Below are 21,495 nucleotides of genomic sequence, written 5' to 3' on the forward strand. Positions count from 1 at the left end.
GCATTCTGAAAGAACATAAAATGCCCATAACTTTATGTCAGCTGGTGGAATCACATTTGGTCAAATGTCTAAAGGTCCAAAGTGCACCATTACTAGCACCCCTACATACTTAGGATGGACACCTGGATCATAACAATGTATTGGTACTGACTTTATGGTTTCTTTTTGGGAGTGTCGCTAACAATACATCATTTTCAAATGCGTGAAACTTCCCTTAGTTAACTAGTCATTTGGTTGAAACAGAGTTTAGCTGACAGTACCATAGTTGCACACATACTAAAAGATATATGTAGAAATTTGTAAAAACATATAAAAAAATTATAAGATTGTTAACTCTGAGATTGTACTACCTTAGAGGTATGCGCAAAGATAAACTGGGTGAATAATCAATATATTAACTTTAGACCACAGTAAGTATATGTAATAAGTGGGGGTGAGGGGTACAATCTGGATATTGGGGATATAAGAAGTATAGGCCCCCCCTGCAAAAATACTTAGAAATTCTTTATATATTTTTACATTTCTTTATATGATTCATTCCTCTCTGAGGAGCCATTTTAACTGTAGGGATTTCCCATCTGAGTTCTCCATCTCTACACAGCTCAGTATTTTTTGTAGCTTAGTACTCAGTGGGGAACAAATGTGTAACTATGGTGACAGTTGACTAAATACTTAAGCTCAGTAATTACACTATTATTAGTATTATTATTACAATAAATATGAACTGTTGGTTTTTCTTTATGTATTTGCCTTATTTCTCCTTGTCAAGTGTTCTACTGATCTGACTAATAGTACAATAATAATAATATACCAACTCATGGTGTTTATACTGGGGTAGGATTTACAAAACTGAAAGGGAGGGAGGAAGGTATTTTCTTTCTAAATAAATTTTGAAAGGAGAAGCTTACAACATGGCGCAAGAAAGTACCACTCTCTTTGGGACAATAAGGGATATAGTTATAAGTTTCCAAACTGAACCTTAAATCATAAAATGGCCTAGGGTGTGGCCATCAAATGAGTATGTCTTTATTGTGGGTGAAGTGTGTTATGGTTTAAATTTAAAACAGCCAGTGACCCTGAAAATTAGCCCAGGTGTTTTTCTCATGGTATATTATACCAGAGTATTCATTCAACTGGCCAAGAGTCCAAACATACAGGGGAAAACATCCGACTTTGAAAGAAGTGTTTTCTTCCAACAGAATTTCTGGCTACAAACCCACTGGGCAGTGCTGATATGCTGTACCCACTTATGCATAGTTGGAGATTTGCATTTAAAATTTCACTCTGTGGACAGAGAGAGGCATGTGTAATTTCTAAGACTAGGTGGTACACAGAAAAGCAGCATTATATGTCTGTTCATAGTTCTGGCTGCTCAGGAGGGAAGTTGGTTTGTTCACCGCCTACTAAGATGAAAGGGGTATCAGTAAAGCAAGTTGAATGTAGTTTGCCAATCTATTTGATGACAGATCAGATGTACTTTGCCCTACAAGTACACAAAGTGTACTGTAAAGCTTGCTCATTTAGCCACCCAAATTGCACTGTCTTTTTAAGATTGCAGCAGAAAGTTACCATTATGATTATTACTGCTGCTACTTCATTTTACTGTAACAATTGTTAGGTGACTGAAATTCTTGGGTTATTTTATGCTGATTAATGTAATAGTAAACATGCATATTTTAGTAAACACTTACATTATCATCTTCTACAATTGTGTCCAGATGTCTGACGATATCAGAAAAGGATGGCCTCTGTTCTGGTATGTCTGCCCAGCACCATTTCATCACTCTGTAACTGTAGCCCAAAGCAAAAGATTAGTCTCAAGTGCAGCAGCCTTTCTTGTGTTTTTACTGTGGCATGTAGGTTTTCCCATTCTTCCAAGTGTTAATAATATGAGCCCCTCACCAAGCTGCCAAAACAGAGCCTTTATCACTTTTGCAAAATTCAAACAGCTCTATAGACATTTGTTTTTAATTAAATGGGTTCTGCTAATCATTCATTCTCTGATTACTTGTGTATTTCATTTCAGGGTTAGAGAGGAGCTAGAGTCAATCTTTGTAGACAACTGGCACAAACCAGAGAAACTAATCCTGGATAGACACCAACCCATTATATCCCTGATAATCACTGAAAGTCAAAATAAAATGCAAGTACCGATTGAGTTTATTACATTAAAACAGGATTGCAATACATGTGTCACCTTGAACAGATACCATCATCTGTTAAATACTTCCACAGTTTCAACTTTCTATTTGAACTTCTGTTAATAGATCTTGATGCTTAGAAAAAGTGTCTAATGTATTGATACCCCTGAAAACAGTGTGTATATATATATATATATATATATATATATATATATATATATATATATATATATATATATATATATATATATATATATATATATATATATATATATTTATTTACATAGACACACACACACACACATACACACATATATATATATATATATATATAGATATATAGTTCTGAAATATATATATATATATATATATATATATATATATATATAGTCCTGAAATCAGTGAACTTCAAACTTTTGGAGAGAACTATCTGTTCACAAAACTATGGCCAGTAAAACATCAGAGGTCCACATCAGCATTGGCAGTACAATTTTTTTCTGCATTAGTCCCTGTCCCAAGTTTCCAGATCCATAGCTTTCCAGTAAAGCAGGCATGCTTCTCGCTGTAAGAAACAACTGCACTCAACTACTAAATTCATAAGTAGATATTCAAAAATGGGGCCACATTACATTAATAGTTACATCAATACCTAATTAAATAATACTTCTGAGAATCAGATGGGATTCTATATACATAGAACCACATCTTATTTCACAGCTGGCATACAGGTTATGAGAACACATTACAGCTATACTGAGGTCTGAGTTCAAATGCGCTATGATCTGGTTTGCTCAACTAAGCAGGTTAATGCAAGGGATGAGTTTGCATCCGATAAAATGCTGTTTTTATAACTTTTGGTTCAAGGGAAATATGTTTCAGTTAATGTATGATGCCAAGCATGTCATGAGTATCACAGAGTCGCCTGTCATTGCTCAAAGGTTTTCAGAGAGCAACTTTAAAAAAATTACACATACAGAGACAAAACTGAAGTTCATAGAGTAATCAGAAACTTTTCTCAACCTTTTTAGAACTGCATGGAACAGTTGTAGTTGTTGCTTATATCTTACACAACTGTTTCATTTTTCCGCAGCTATGTCCAAACACTACACTTCATTATGATCCAAAGAATTGTTTCAGAATACAATTCAGAACATCATGACTTAAAAGGATATAACAGACCAGGCATACTTTCCAGAAATAAGGAATGCTATTGTTACAGTTTATCTAATATGAAGTCAGCTCTATTAAAAATTTTAGATCAGTTGGCAGTAAGTGATGGTGGATTTTTCTTGTGATTACATCAATATTTTGAAGGTCTGGAGATCTTGTAGGTCTCCTAAAGCAGAATAATTTTTATTGACAGAAATGATATGGAAAATTTCTGACCATTAATATGATGGATCATAAGCATGGGAATCGTGGTATTCAAACCCAAGACTATTGCTGCAGTCCAATGCTTTAACCAGTATTACTTTTCTATGCCATGCTAAGCATCTGTAACTGTATATGAAATATATATATATATATATATATATATATATATATATATATATATATATATATATATATATATATATGGATTCACTACTGAATCCCGAAATAACACAATCCCGAAGACCTAAATACCGAGACTATAAGCCCAAAACCCCACATTACCGAAATATTAAAATTGCGAAATTAAAAATCGCGAAAGTACTACATACATACAGCACACACACAAACATAAACACAGCCTCCCCCCATAACCAAACAAACCACCCTACACTAAAGATATGTGTGTATATATATATATCTATATATATATATATATATATATATATATATATATATATATATATATATATACATATATATATATACATATATATATATATATATATATATATATATATATATGTATATATATATATATATATATATATATATATATATATATATATATATATATATATATATATATATATATATATATATATATATATATATATATATATATATATATATATACATATATATATACATATACATATATATATATATATACATATATATATATATATATCATCATCATCATCTTCTTTCGGCTGTTCCCGTTAGGGGTCACCACAGCGGATCACCTGTTTCCATTTCTTCCTGTCCTCTGCATCTTGCTCTGTCACACCAACCACCTGCATGTCCTCTCTCACCACTCTCGCCACATCCATAAACCTTATCTTAGGCCTTCCTCTTTTCCTGTTACCTGGTAGCTTCATCCTTAGCATCTTTTTCCCAATATACTCAGCATCCCTCCTCAGCACATGTCCAAACCAATGTAATCTTGCCTCTCTGGCTTTGTCTCCAAACCTTCTAACCTGGGCTGACCCTCTAGTATACTTATTTCTAATCCTGTCCACCCTCGTCACACCCAGTGCAAATCTTAACATCTTTAACTCTGCCACATCCAGCTCAAACTCCTGCCTTTTTGTCAATGCCACTGTCTCCAACCCATATAACATAGCTGGTCTCACTACCCTCTTGTAGACCTTCCATTTCACTCTTACAGGTACTCGTCTGTCACAAATCACTCCTGACACTCTTCTCCACCCATTCCATCCTGCCTGTACTCTCTTCTTCACCTCTCTTCCATGCTCACCATTACTCTGAACTATTGACCCAAAGTATTTAAACTCATCCACCTTCGCCACCTCTACTCCTTGCATCCTCACCATTCCTCTATCCTCCCTCTCATTCACACACATATATTCTGTCTTAGTCCTGCTGACCTTCATTCCTCTTCTCTCCAGAGCATATCTCCATCTTTAAAGGGTCTCCTCCACCTGTTCCCTACTCTCACTACAGATCACAATGTCATCTGCAAACATCATAGTCCACAGGGACTCCTGTGTGATCTCATCTGTCAACCTGTCCATTATCATTGCAAATAAAAAAGGGCTCAGAGCTGATCCTTGATGTAACCCCACCTCCACCTTAAATGCATCCGTCACTCCCACACCAGACCTCACCGCTGTCACACTACCCTCGTACATATCCTGTACCACTCTTACATACTTCTCTGACACTCCTGACTTCCTCATACAATACCACAACTCCTCTCTAGGCACCCTGTCATATGCATTTTCTAAGTCTACAAAAACACATTGCAACTCCTTCTGACATTCTCTGTACTTCTCCGTCAATACTCTCAGAGCAAACATCGCATCTGTAGTGCTCTTTCCCGGCATGAAACCATACTGCTGATCACTAATCATCATGTACCTTCTTAACCTAGCTTCCACTACTCTTTCCCATAACTTCATGCTGTGACTGATCAATTTAATCCATCTGTAGTTACTACAGCTCTGCACATCACCCTTATTCTTAAAAATTGGTACCAAAACACTTTTTCTCCATTCCTCAGGCATCCTCTCACTTTCCACGATTTCATTAAACAATCTGGTTAAAACCTCCACTGCCATTTCACTTCACCTAAACACCTCCATGCTTCCACAGGTATGTCATCTGAGCCAACAGCCATTCCATTCTTCATCCTCTTCATAGTTATCCTTACTTCCTCCTTGCTAATCCATTGTACTTCATGATTCACTATCCCTACATCATCCAACCTTCTCTCCCTCTCATTCTCTTCATTCATCAACCCCTCAAAGTAATCTTTCCATCTCCTCAACACACTCTCCCCGCTTGTGAGTATGTTTCCCTTATTATCCTTTATCACCTTTACCTGCTGCACATCTTTCCTAGCTCGGTCCCTCTGTCTAGCCAATCTGTACAGGTCCTTTTCTCCCTCCTTAGTGTCCAACCTTTCATACAACTCTTCATATGCCTTATCCTTAGCCTTCGCCACCTCTCTCTTTGCCATGCACCTCATCTCCTTATACTCCTGTTTACTTTCTTCATCTCTCTGACAATCCCACTTCTTCTTTGCCAACCTCTTTCTCTGTATACTCTCCTGTACTTCCTCATTCCACCACCATGTCTCCTTGTCGTCCTTCCTCTGTCCAGATGTCATACCAAGCACCTTTCTAGCTGTCTCCCTTACTAGCTCTGCTGTAGTTACCCAGCTATTTGGTAACTCTTCACTGCCACAGTGCCTGTCTTAACTCATCCCTGAACTCCACCTCACAATTACCCTTTTTCAATTTCCACCATTTGATCCTTGGTGCTGCCCTCACACTCCTCCTCCTCTTCTTGATCACCGTCATCCTACAAACCACCATCCTATGCTGCCTAACTACACTTTTCCCAGTCACCACTTTGCAGTCTCCATTCTCCTTCAAACTGTCCCTTCTACATAAGATATAGTCCACCTGTGTGCATCTTCCTCCACTCTTGTGTGTCACCCTATACTCCTCCCTCTTGTTAAAATACGTATTCACCACAGCCATGTCCATCCTTTTCGCAAAATACACTACCATTTGACCTTCTGCATTCCTTTGTTTAACACCATACCTACCCATCACTTCCTCATCCCCTCTGTTCCTTTCACCAACATGCCCATTGAAATCTGCTCCAATCACCACTCTCTCACCCTTGGGTACAGTCATCACCACTTCATCCAATTCACTCCAAAATTTTTCTTTCTCATCCACTGCACACCCAACTAGTGGAGCATATGCACTAACAACATTCATATATATGGTAGTTTGTGGCAAATACTGCAACCTGTCCTTCAACTTTTTGCTGTTACTAATTGTGTTGTTGTGTCCAGTGGTTTCAGAGTGGATCAGGTCTGCTGAAAACACAGTAGACACTTAACACTAATTACTATGACATAACTACAGGCATGAAAGGCAGTATAGCTGCTACAGGGTCTGGTAGCAAAATAAGATTTAGTTTCACAGTTGTTTATTGGAAAGGCACAGAGTTGCACTGCTAGAAACAGATTAATAACCACTTTGCTGTGGATGAAGTATGAAGCTAAAGAAGGTTGAACCTCCCCAAATAAGGCACTGATGTCAGATTTAAAGATAGTGTTTTTTTTTTTTTTTTTTGCTCTCTGTAGTCCTCAAAACCCCACACCTTTTGTTTCTCATTACAGTATAACCAATTCATAATCATGGCAGAAACTCCTTGCTGCATTTTAGGGGGGAAAAATTAATCCTTCCTCCTGAATGATTGCAAGGTACAATCTGATAGTCTTCAACTATGTGAGGATGTGGTGCTAACTTAGTGAGAACAACTCAGTGATGGTTAGCTTTGATGAATATTTAAGCTTGTCATGCCTTAATGCAAGAAATCAACAAGCCAGCAAGGTCATTGTTGGAGTAGCTATTTTTTGTCTCCTCAGTCAAAGATAATTTGCAGTCATTTCACAGTCAATCTGTGCACCCTATGGGAGCAATGGAGCACATGCACGCACACACGCATGCACGCACGCACGCACGCGCACACACACACACTTATAAGTGCACTTAAAAAATTTGAACGAGCATGTTGCTGGCACTGAATAGTCAGCACTAAATCACCAGCATTTAAATGGTTAGCAAAATGTTGCCAACTACACAAAAAGCTGAGAATTCATTAAAAGAAAACACACACATAAAAAGCTTTTTCAAGGGTGAAGGCAAAGCACTGAATTTAAAAGAAACCAAAATGCAACTTGTCTACATATAAATTGCTTATTCTTTCATTATGTAAAACTACTGAGTCAGAAATGCTTAACTGAAACGCTATCTTCTCAAAACCAGCACCAAAGTGCTGAACAGCTTAACTTTTTGGCGCCAACCCTTGTACTAGTGCTGGCTAAGTGTTGATGTGGATTACTGACGCACTAGCCTAGTATATCCTCTGCGCACATCCATATATATTGGCCTGCTGAGTGAACAGCGCTTTTTACACACGATACCATTTAATCTGCCTAACAGATAATTAAAGTCAAGGAACATACTTTGTTCTTGTTGGGGTGGTGGTACAAGCACTGACCAAGCATTCCTGTAAATAACTGTCGTGCTAGCCTAGTATATCCTTTGGTTTATGTACATAACTGTCATACTAGCCTAGTATATCTTTTGGCGCAAATACATATACTGTGTCCAGCTGAGTGACTAGCGCTTATCACATACACAACAAAAAAGAGGTTGTTCGATAAGATACCTATCACATATTGTACTGCCTCTCAGAGTATTGACTGTTTATTTTTCACTGTAATAAACACTGCATAACCTAATGTTTTGTATGATTAGCTAGTGTTGATCTGTATCTGCCCAGTGTATGCTACAGTAAGGATAAATGCGTTCACATTTTATTTTTTTTTCTTTATCTAAGTGTAACCAAGTGGTATAAGTATAAATTGCTTCCTTTTCTCATCTCTTTAAGATGTATTGCATATGTTAATTGCTATTCATTGATACCTCCTTACATTTATTTGTTAAAGTTAGCTATTGTGCTTCTGTACTGCCTATTAAAGTGCAATCTCTCTCTCTCCTATTCTCCAGCCTTTACTCTGAAATACCTCCTTGTGACTACGCCTGGCCTGGATACCTAGACCCAAAATAATTTTGAAAGGTTCTACTGCCATATCCCTTGTTTATGAAAAGACCTACATTGTCACAGAAGGAATTAAGAAAGTATGTACAACCACTGCTACATTTCTGTAATACTGTATTAAAAGCCCTGCTAGGTTCTGTATGCTCCCTTGCCAAGACAGCTCAGCAGCCAAACCCCTACTCCAGACTACTTTTTTCAACTATTCCCTTGTCCTCCTCAACAAGTTTCAGCCTAGTGATCTACCTTGGTAGAATCCCTGGTACACTCTAGCATCTGTCCACTAGGTGGCTCCCTAGCCCCACCACTCTTGCTTCTCACATCTATTACCTTAAAGTCTACTTTAAACATGTTCTAACTTTCCTGCTTTCTTTTTTCTCCTTTCTCTTTAACATCTTAAGTAACACTATCCTATTAAACCCATTGGCCCTTGTACTCACCTCTCCATACAATAGTCCACTGATAGGTTCTCGCTCTGCCTCCCTTGGCTCTTCCCGCTCCGTTCACCCTGCGGGCTCACTCCGCTCCCCTACCCTGCCCCCTATTCCCACCCGCCCCCACTACATCTACATTTATACCTACCCAACCACACCCACTAGAACTCCTAACCAATTATACTCCACAACTCTCTCAAGTTCCTCTCCCCTATCCCACCCATAGACTTTCATCTCTCCACCCACTAGTACACCCTATCTAAGCAATCAATCTTCACTGCCCAGCCCACATCCTCTACCTAACCTAACTAATCCACTACTCCTCAACATACTCCCCACAGTCAAATCCTAAGACCTACCTACTCCCCAATCCTACTATAAAAAGGCTTACTAACCTACAGCATAGTAACTACTAACATCCCCTCACTTTTCACTTTAAATAACCTCCTACACTATGTTCCCAAAACCCTTAACCTACACCCCACTACTATTATTTCTCCTCAACCTATCCTACATCTACTACCTCACTCAACCCACACATACTAACCATACTCAAGCCTTCTACATAACTACTGACTTCAACACATTTCCATCAAAACCTCACATCACAATATTTCCTCATCTCTATCCTATAAAAAAATCAACTATTCTTTACTTTTAAACTCATTAACCCCCACAAACACTCATCCACAACAGCAGCTAACCCATACCTTACCAATGCATTAAAGTTCAACCCATACGTTACCAATGCATTAAAGTACAACCCATACTCTAAGCAATCCAAACACCTAACCAATATTATTCTATATCTAATTACTACCCTATTATCAGGAGACATACATCCCAACCCTGGCCCCTCAAACCCCTCCAACATAGACAAGTCTATATTTATTACCTCCCTAAACTCCCAAAGCATAGTAAACAAAATCCCAAGCCTCCATGCCTGGCTCTCACACAATAAACCCAACATTTTATCTATATCTGAAATATGGCTAAAGTCTCACATAAAAGACCATGAAATAACACCACCAAACTACTCTATCATCCGAAACGACAGATCCCACAAAAAAGGTGGTGGTGTTGCTCTTCTGTATTCATCCTCCCTGTCAGTCATCCCTTATAACAAGCCTATTCCCAAATTCAACAATGCAGAAATACTCTTGACAAAATTTCAACTTAATAAACACAAACACATAGTAATAGTCTCCATCTACATCCCCCCTGGAGACAATATTACTACATTAGAAAATATACTCTTCTGGCTCTCCACTAATATTAACAATGAAATAATAATCCTAGGAGATACTAACATAAACTGGTCCTCCATTCAGTCAAACACAAGTCCACTTAACATAAACCTTTACAACTTCTCACAGCTAATTAATTCCACAACCCGCCCCTCTAAAACTCTATTTTCGGGTAGCATTCTAGACTGGATCTTAGTCTCTCACCCTCATTACTTCTCTGACAGTGGTATACTTCCAGACTCCCTCAGTGATCACCTGCCCACCTTTGCACACCGACACCCTACACCTTTACTAAGAACACATAACTACATTACCATACGCAATCAAAAAAACTTTAAACCAACAGCTTTCACTGACTCTCTAAAAGCAATTAACTGGGATATTCTAAAAACTCTAACCCTAGATGATGCAGTAGCTCACTTCAACACAACCTTTTTAAATATCCTAGATCACCATGCTCCCCTAAGCTCCAAAAGAATAAAACTAAAAACTACCCCTTGGCTAACCAAAACTACTCTAGCAGCTATGAAACACAGAGATAAAGTCTGGGCACTTTACCATAAAAATAAATCTCCCCTCTCCCATCTTGAATTCAAAACACTCAGAAATAAAGTAAAAAAGCTCATTATTGCTGATCGACAAAACTATTTCTCCAAACTTCAAAACAATAATAAAACAAACCCTCAGAAGTTCTGGAAAGGAATATCTACCCTTATCAATCCTGGCAACTTACTCAACCCCACTCCTGACCCCAATGCTTCTGACAAGGACTTAGCTACACAATTCAACTAATTTTTCATAGATTCCATCTCCAAACTAACATCTTCATTCTCCAATACCTCTCCATCCTCCACTTCTCCCACTAGCACTCCTCCCTACTCCTTCATCTCTACTACCACTCCCTCTCCATCTCTGCCACCCCCTCTTCACACACCTCCTCTCCACTCCTCCATCTCTACTACCACTCCCTCTCCATCTCTGTCACCCCCTCTTCACATACCTCTATCACTAAAACCAATTTCGACATCCACAATAAAAAAACTTTTACAAAAACTAAAACCATGCTCCAATGCCCCTGACAACATTCCTTCTTACTTCCTCAGCATTTCTGCTGAGGCCATAGCCTACCCCCATCAGTATACTAATCAACCGCTCTATCCAAGAAAGCATGGTACCCCAAATCTGGAAAAAGGCTTACATCATACCTTTACACAAAGGTGGCAATAACAACAATATTGCAAACTTCCGTCCCATAGCTATCTTATCCCCCATCTCTAAACTCCTAGAAAAGTGTATCCATTTACAGCTACTACCTTACCTCTTAGGCAATAATCTGCTCACTCCAACCCAGCATGGTTTTAGACCCAGCCACAGCACTATGTCAGCCCTCCTCTCCTTCCTAGAAACTGTAAATAAAGCTCGGGACTCAGGTCATATTGTCTCTACCCTCTTACTTGATCTTTCAAAGGCCTTTGACACTATCTCACAAGCTCCTTCTAACCAAACTCTCTCAACTCAACTTATCTCCTTCCTCACTGTCCTGGTTCTCTAGCTACTTATCAAATAGATATCAAGCAGTTAAATGGAAAAGGCCACATCCTCTTTTCTAATCACCCCAACTGGAGTTCCCCAGGGCTCCATACTGGGTCCTCTGCTATTTAATATATTCATTAATGACTTCCACAACTCTATTCCATTCTCCAGCCTTATCCAATACGCAGATGATTCAACTATCATCTGCACTGCTACATCCTTCCCAGTACTACAAAAGCTTACACAAGATGCCTTCTCTTCCACTGAACTCTGGATGAAAGATAACCACCTTGTTCTTAATGCCTCTAAAACCAAACTAATGGTATTTACCCCCTCTAAACACATCTCTATCAATACTAATTCTATATTAATTAACAGCCACAACAACACATCCCTGGAATTGGTGTCCAATGCTAAATTACTTGGTGTTCAAATAGACAGTCACCTTAAATTCAACTCTCACATTCAACTCAACATAAAAAAAACACATCAAAAACTAGGCATGCTATACCGACACAATCGCTACCTTACACCCTCCACTAAAATCACTCTCTCTACCTCATTCCTCATCCCCTCTCTTCTCTACGGAGCCCCACTCCTAACCAACATCCAATCTTCCCTTAAAACAAAACTTTCCTCCTGTTACAATAAAATTGCTAAATTCGCTACCAGCCATAAATCTTCTACCCACCATTGCTCTTCACTCCATAAATTAAAATGACTTGAACTTCCTAACCAACTTATCTATTCTCAACTTACTCTTGCTCATAAGCTCATTTTCAAACCTGACCTCTGTCCATCTCTTTCTTCTGCATTTAAATTTCACCTTCCCAGCAGGGTACTTAGATCTAACAACCAAAATCTAATCAAATTGTATAAGCCAAATCGTCCCCCTGGTAAAAATCTCCTAAACTTTAGCTTTGCACGACTCTGGAACTCCCTACCTCCTGCCATTCGCACCACTTTCAACCACCTTACATTCAAAAAATCTCTTCACTCTCATCTATTTTCCCAGTGGGAATGCTCATGCTCACATCCTTCATGATCCATACTGACTTGACACTTTCCTCCTAAAAAAAAAAAAAAAATTTTTTTGTACACTACATTGTCTGCTCTGTTGCAATTGTTTCTTACTTTCTAAATTGAAATGCTTACCGTCTCTAGCCTGTATCATCTAAAATGTTTATCACCAGATGTTCTTCCTAAAAGTGTTTGCTCTAACTGTAATGTGAACAGTACTCTGTCTACCACATATTGTATACTATATTTGTAATATTCTTGTAATTATTGTAATATGGATGTAAATCCTACTGTAACCTTATTTGGAGCTTTTCTCCCCAGGACTCCATTGAAAATGGGTTCATTTGGCCCAATGGACTATCCTGGTAAACCAACTGCGAATAAATAAAATAAATAAAATAAAAATTAAGAGTATGATATGCAAGAATTAGTTCCAGACAGTGGAAATGGAAGCCTGGCATGATGAAATTAATTCACAATGTGAATGTACATAATAATTATATACATGTATAATATATATATTGTATATGATGTATATGATAACTTATTTACTCATCTAGGATGATTGTTAAAAAAATCATCATATTCAGAAAAGTCCTGCAGTGATACTAGTGGTGCACACTCCAGGAAAATATGTGCTAGTTTTGAAGAGCAGAACTAAAAAGGAGTCATAAAGAACAGAGTACATGGGAAATAATAAACTGACTGTGCCTAGTGAATAGGTGATGAGCATAGTTGCTGTGTAAAGCCAGCAAACATTTGACCATGCATAGATCTGCAAGATCCTAATATAGCAATGCAAAGGTAACATTACCCATTTTGTGTAATCAAAAAAGTAGTTTGAGCAATGTCAAAAGTGTGTGTGTCTGTGTGTTGAATGCCAACCAGAGATTTTGGCAAATTAAGCTTGATGAGGAAAGCTCCAAGCTGAGCATGTTTAATTTACCAATGGGAGGATACAAATTTCTTAGACTTCCATTATGTGTTTTGTTTGTATCCATGGTGTTCCTGAGAACTGTTGTACAGACAACTGAGCATAAAGCTTATTGACAATATACTGGCATGGGGTGTGACAGAAGCATAGCAAGGGTGGAGCCAAGGAGGCAGTTGCCTAGGTGCAAAGTATTAGAGGGTACAATGGGGAAGAGCAGTTCCTGCATTCTTTCTGCACTGGCATTTCAGAATGTCAGTACAGTAAAGCACTTCAGGGTTTTTTGTGTGTGAAGCTGTAACAAGCTGATATCAGCTTACTACTGTTTCTTCAGTGAAAAGGGGGTCTTACTACAGTAAAGTCTGTTTTTTTTTTTTTACTCTTGAGTAACAGGTGGAGGGCATAGATCTCTTTGTGATACGCTAATTGCAACAAATGTAGCAACTGACTGGCTACAGTAAAGTGTTTTTTTTTTTTTTGCTCTTCACTGGAAGAACTGCAGGATGTGGATCTGTCTGTAGTAAGACAATTGCTATAAGTGTAGCAATTGGCTTGCTACAGTAAAAAGCTAAAGTCCTTTTTCCATTCTTGAATGGAAGACATGGCGGGTGTGGATCTGAGTGCAATAAGTGGACTGGGGAAAGGTGGGGATATGATTTTGATTGTAGTAACATAAGAAAGTAAGTGGACTGGGGACAGGTGTAAGCATGGATCTGCCTGTAGTAAGCCCATTGCTAGAAATGTACCAATGGGCTTGCTACAGTAAAGTGCATTTTTTAAAGGATAAGCTGGGGGCATGGAGCTGACTGTAGTAAGCCAATTATATGTGCGTGTGTGTGTGTGTGTGTGTGTGTGTGTGTATACGTGCACTCATGTCCATGTTTCAGAACCCTAAACCTTTAGACATTTTTAATGTTAGACTGCTAATTTAAGCCTGGGGTGACTTGCATCCAATAATATTTGTCACTCCAGTTCTCTCTTCTCCAAGAGACTGTTAAATCGCCCACCATTATTGTCTCTTAATATAGTGATAATAAAAAAAGCAGACTTCTTGTAGTTTGAACATACAGCACTATGATTGTAAAGAGCAGGTCCTTGCTAGTTTAGTAGTTTTTAAATTTGAATGGTAGGGTCAGCTTTTCATGTGATATTCAAAGAACATTTAAACCAAGAATTCTTGTATTTACCTGCTCTGTTGAAGTCTGTCTTTAATGTGTAGAGAGGAAACAGCTCAACCGATTTCAAGTGTACTTCATTAATAAACAGAATGTATTGTTTGTTCTTATTCGAAGCATGCTTAAGTTTTGTTTTTTTCTTTTGTATTACTGTAATATAAAAACACTCTACTGCAAGGCATTGATCTGTGACTGCTCAGTTATTTATGGATGTTACATGAAAAGGAAGAATTATTTCTGCATCTTTGCTAACCCCTGAAACTCAAAAGATGTAAGAAAGAATCAATCAAGACAGAACTTTTACTATGATTAACATGCCAGACGTCTGTTTTCTTTAAAAAAAATGAGATGAAGTGAAAATTCAGAAGAGTGCCTGTAAGAAGTAATGCCACTAGATGGCGGTGTTTTGACAAAATGTAACCTTTGAGAATTACTGTCTGTTAAAAGTGCTAACAGCAAACACCTGCTCAAAATAAACTTTTCACAATGATATCCCAAAACACAGAGAGAGTATGTACATTGTCTTCAGTAGTGCTGAGATATTCAAAGAGTGAGAAATATCAAAATAAATGTTCCAAGAGACATCTGAAGAGTTTGTAAAACTTGAGAGACCAGATGATTTGCTGAACTACTAAATGAAGAGATTCCTAATACAATACCAGCCACCCAGACCCCTGAAGCACAACTCAAACCTTATCTTTTACTTTCTGTTACTGAATACTAACTGTTACATTGGCAAGGTATCATGTTGCAATAAATTGTGATAGGGAAGATGGCACAGCTGCTTAAAAAATACATACACCAGAAAAATTTTGCCTCATTTGAAACATCACAAAAGATCACCCACATTTCTTCTCTGCATTCTGATGGCTTCCTCATTCTGTATCCTGAGCAGATCCCAAAAACCACTGCTTCAACATTTTCCATCTCAGGGTATGGTGCGCATCCTGTTTTGGGAAGCAGAATGTATCAGTATACTAATGTGAGGACTGGAATATCGATTTTAATGATTTTTGTTTTTTATCATGCAATTTGTAAAAACAAACAAAATTAGTATGTAATGAACTGTCATATACATGTTTTATCTAAATAAAGGCCACAGAGTAAAAAATATAAAAATGAGTAACTTTTTTACTTTCTGAAGTTAGCTTGCCATCACAACAGCTGAATTTCTACTTGGGATGTCAGAAAATTAAGTTTGGAAAAGGATTCAGACATTACAGAGCCCGAAGAAGATAAAACAACTGAACACACAGGTCCAAGTCTCATTTTCTAGGAGAGGGTTAGGGATTTATGTGGCACTTGAAAGTCCAGAGATCTCCACATACTTACAGCAAGGTGACTTTCACCTACAGCATGACATTGCTTCACACACACACATATATATATATATATATATATATATATTTATATATATATATATATATATATATATAGATATATAGGTCCTTGTCCATGGGCCACACCAGTCATGTTTCACATCACCAGTGGTTGAGGTTCTTATTTACTTGAAAGATAGATTATGTTGAAATGTTCTACATTAGGCAGCTGTTGCCAGATTAACTGATGTTGGTTTGGATATCTGCAATGACAGTAACTGATGATCACAGGGGAGGCCATGGCTAATAAGGTGTTTTTTGGCAAAAAAGCAGAGGAAAGCAAAAGTAGTTAAGAATTCTAATATGGTATTATGAACAAATATGAATACAAGAACGTTAGATTCTTGTAAAGGCCTTGGTTAAGACTCTTTCACTGTTCATGTATGTGTATGCATATGCTTTATTTGTTATTTTTCCCAACTGATCTCTCACTTTTATTTATTTTCCACAACATCTTCTGGAAATTTTACATAATCTCCATTTTACTTAATCAAGTCCCAGTAGTTTTGGTCCACCATAGACTTTATTCATCTTATCACTACTGACCCTCCAGCCAGATAATAGTTGTTATCTTTGCATGTCCCTCGTAAACTCACTGCAGTAATGTAGGTGTGGGACTGAAAACACTTCATGATAATTTCTCTCACTCTTTCTCTGTGTGTTTTGTTTAGCTAAACTCAAAAATAAATAGACCCAAAATTTTGGTATATATAATTAGTAGGGGGTGTGGGGGTACAACAGGGCTTGCCCCCTGCAAAAATACTGTTTTTGGATGTGGTTAGATTTTGCCGATATTTTATGTTTAGATATTTTTTGTTGATATTTTCTGTTTAGATATTTCTGAGTTTAAAATTACTTTAAACTGACCCATATATGTATATATACTCAACAATTATTGCTGCTTGTTGTTGTTTGAATACTTTAGTTATGTTAGGTCCATGTCAAATTACTGAAAACCAATGTATTGAATGTCATAATACTGAATGTACAATGTTGAAATGAAAATATTTACCTACTCCTCTGCATCTGGACTTACCCCACCTTTCAGAGTCCATGTTAGTGCTTAGTTTTGAGCTTCACTAACAGCTGAGTGATACTACTTGTTGACTGGCTGTGTAATGGCACATTGTATGTATGTATGTGTTCTACCTATGTTATTAATAGCACAGATGTTTGTAGTACATCTGTGTTATTAATAGGTATTTTAAGTTTAACATTGTAAAGTTTCAACATTTTGATAATTCAAGATTTTGCATTAAGTATAGTACTATTTAGTAAGGTGTCTTGCACCTGATTTTGTTCCGTTTTACTTATATTTCTTTTTGATTCATTTAGATATGCTATGTACATTGTTTTGGCATTCATATTTTTACCATAGATACAACACTAATCCTACATAACTTTCTCACATGGGGTCACTGTGTGATAAATTCAATAATCTGTATTGTAGGTTTAGGTATAAATTTTATGAGTGGTAAAGCTTTTAGTCATGAACTGAGTTTCACTTGCAGATCAAGTTACTTGATTTGTCATACAAACCAGACCCCCTATATGTTCCATCCATCCACTTTTTATTTATTTTTAAATTGAAGTAGTATTTCCAACCTACTATATTGGGCTGTGTTTATTACCTAAGTTTCTCTTTTATAAGGCTTTGAAAAGGCTCAGTAGCCTTTTATAAATTGGCTTTCTCGTGGATTGTTTACCAGCTCAGTTTATGAGGTAATTTAGATTTTTAGGGCATCTTGTGATAAGTTTTTAACAGTTAAGTTAGGATTATGTTATTCTTAATTATAATTGTACATTATGGATATCATCTTGCCGGTTTAATTTACTTTAATTATATTTGTAGTTTGGGTTTGGCTGATTTGTTGGAATTATCACTTTTTAATTATTGTTTACTTACATTAAATTATTTTTATTTTCATTATCATTAGAATGCATTTTATTGCAGCACTTAAATTTAGGTAGAAGGGAGTTTTTTTGTAGGTCTTAAGCTGAGTAGGTGGGTATTCATGGATTGAGCAGTACTTGAATTTTTTATGTAACATAAGTTGGCGAGTTTACATTTTGGCTGCGGTGTTTGAAGCTATTCAGAAATGCTCAATGAGGAGAGTGCAAACATAGCTGGTGCTGCTTTGAGGTTAGTCAGTCATGAAGAGTTTCTAACTGAAACTTCTGGAATACTGAGCTATTGCTGTACTATTACTAAAGTGAGTTATCATAAGAATAAGTTATTCTCACCATGATAATAACAAAGTTATATTTGCAATAGGAAGGGATTCCCCTTGGTTATGGAAAATATTACCTACAGTTTATTAAATTTATTCTTTCATTATATGAATAACAAAATTTATATATATATATATATATATATATATATATATATATATATATATATACACATTCAAAATGTTAGATTAATTATATAATTTCATCTCATGTAACATTAGGGGGTGTAGAATTCATGAAACATAAAACATTAAATGTTATGGAAAGGACATTTGGTAATATTTTACTATCCATATATTACTAATGCAGTAGCTAAGCAATCACAAATGTTACAGACATATAGCTGTATATCTTTTCATCTTCTTCATACCTACTTTGCCCACACTTACATGGTACAGATGTTGTCTGCCTCATACAGTTAACTAGCAGACACACATGTAGTTGTCAGTATATACTCTAAATAAACTAGGTACAAGTGTGCAACAATATTAACATCCACCCATTATACCTATTTTAACTAAATCAGGGTTCATAGGTAGATACTAGGCTATCTGCCCGAGGGCATTTATAAGCCTAGCCAGAGTGAGTTGTCTTTCGCCACCTCAATGATTAATTAACTGATCCTCTGTCAAAAAAACAGTCCAAGACCGTCAGTGAAGACAATAATTCGATAAATAAAAGCAAATCCTTTATTCGGTTGATGGATAGCTAGATCCAAAGGTCAACAGATTGAGAACAGCAGTATCAGACAAGCGCTTTCGCTTGGGTAATTCCAAGCTTTATCAAGTCAAAAACCTCTGTCAAGCAGAGCCAATGAAGTGATCCCAGGGGTGTATTTTCTGTTACCCATCCACTCGTCAAAGTTTCTCTTGAAGAGTGTTAGTGAGGGGCTCTGCCTGATGTAATTTGGAATTTTGTTCCAAAGCATGGGGAGTCTCTGTGACAGGAATCTATCCATCCAGCATGTTCTATTTATTGTTGTAGCGAGGTTTAGCTCACTAGAGCGTGTGGCTCGCAGTTACTTGGATTTCTTTAGGTGGAGCATGTCCATCAATTCTGAGTTGGACATGGCTTTGTAAGTCAGGCAGAGATCACAGCGATATGCCACTGAGTATAGACGGAGTTTATTCAGTCGGGCTGCATAGGACATATGTCTGAGGCCAGTAACCCACTTGGTGAGGTACTTTTGTGGTCTTTCCAGCTGTTGGAAGTGTCTTGTGAGGTACATCCCCAGGTGGGGCATTGTACTCTATGATTGGTATAATGAGTGACGAGTAGAGGGGCACTATAACCTCTTTATTTCTAGATGCAAACCCTTTAGTAATTAGATGGGCCACATAGAAGGATTTCCTAACTACTTTGGCAATATGACTGTCAAAGGAGAGATTACTGTCTACCTGGATCCCAAAGTCTTTTATTACCTTTTCTGTATTAAGGGGGCTGCCACCTATGTGGTAATTTGTGGGTGTTTTGTTTTTCCCAAACGGGATGACTATGCATTTTTTGGCATTTAGCTTGAGGCCATGACTTTGACACCAGGTGTCCATCTCAGTAAGGCCCTTTTGGAGGATGACCATGTCAGCCGGAGAGTCAATTATGGCTCCCAGTTTGCAGTCATCGGCGAACTTGGTTAGCCATAGTCCTCCTGTGTTTGCCTGTACTTCTGAGAAGTGTATGCCGAACAGTAGGGGACCCAAGACCGAGCCTTGTGTGACACCACTTGTGACTAGTTTAGAGTCGGACCTGGAGCCCGCTATTCTTACCATGTGAGTTCTGTCTGTAAGCCAGTTGGCAATCCATCTCATGATGTAGGGGTTTATGTTCAGGCTAGTGAGTTTTTCTGTAATACCCGAGTGGGGAATGGTGTCGAAAGCCTTGGTGAGGTCAAGGTAGGCTGTGTGAACCACCTTTCTCTTGTCTATGGCCTTGGTGACTGTCTCAAAGAAGTCAACCAGGTTTAGTAGGCATGATCTGCCCTTAACAAAGCCGAACTGGGTCAGGTCAAGTATTTGGAGGTTCCCAATGTCTTTGTTAATGAGTTCCATGATGATGCGCTCCATAGCCTTGCAGACCAGGCTAGTCAGGCTTATGGGGTGATAGTTACCAGGGTCAGTTGTGGCCCCTCCTTTGTGGAGAGGAATAACTGCTGCTGTGCACCATTCTATGGCCACGTAGCCTGTGGAGAGGCTGAGGTTGAACAGCGTGTTTAGGTGGGGGGTTAGTTCATTCTGTAGTTCGTGCAAGACGCAGCCCGGGACACCATCTGGTCCCATTGATGCTGTGTTTCTGGCTTTTGAAAGGGCTATTTTCACCTGTGCATCTGTGATTTTTGGGACACTACACTTTTCCGATATTGTTGTGGGCCCTTTTGGAGGTGAAAGGGGGGGGGGGGTGAAGTTTGCACTGAATCTATCTGCCAGGATGTTGGCAATATCAGTAGGTTCAGTATATTTTGTGCTATTTTGCACTAGTTCAGTGCATATCTGCAAGTTGCCACTTAGATTCTTAACATAACTAAAGAAGGCCTTGTGGTTATCTTTTGAATCCTTGGCTATATTTCTTTTGAAGTTAGCCTTAGATGATTTCATGAAGGACCTTAGTTTCTTAATGATACTGATCAGGGATGTCTTTCCTTCTTGGGATTTGCTTTTTTTCTGAACTAGTTTCCTCCTTCTATTGTATAGCCTGTTTATTGCAGTCGTCCACCAAACTGGTTTCCTTCTCTTAGAGGAGCGAGTCTTGGTTTTGCTAGGGATGGCACAATCCATGCATCCTTGTAGGTGCTCATAGAGTGCATTTGTAAAGGTTTCTGCATTTTGGGCAGAGTTATCCTTCAGCGTGGGGGCTGTGAAACTTACCACCTCTGTCTTAAGTAAAGTGAAGTTTGCTTTAGAAAAGTTTTTTACTGTGGTTTCCTTAGTTG

General features: G+C 37.8%; 1 protein-coding gene across 1 annotated transcript in view; it reads right to left on the minus strand.

Moving 5' to 3' along the window:
* The window catches only part of LOC122788357 (fibroblast growth factor receptor 3-like), a 125,878-nt gene that overhangs the window by 1,127 nt on the left and 103,256 nt on the right, over window positions 1–21,495 (minus strand). The window contains exons 9-10 of the mRNA XM_044055433.1: window positions 15,809–15,908; window positions 1,692–1,791 (exon numbers count right to left, since the gene is read on the minus strand). Of these exons, the coding sequence (XP_043911368.1) occupies window positions 1,692–1,791; window positions 15,809–15,908 (200 nt within the window). The remainder of the gene's footprint in view (window positions 1–1,691; window positions 1,792–15,808; window positions 15,909–21,495) is intronic.

Source organism: Protopterus annectens, chromosome 13.part0, assembly GCF_019279795.1.
Source record: "Protopterus annectens isolate FY-2018-M chromosome 13.part0, PAN1.0, whole genome shotgun sequence".
NCBI lineage: Eukaryota > Metazoa > Chordata > Ceratodontiformes > Protopteridae > Protopterus > Protopterus annectens.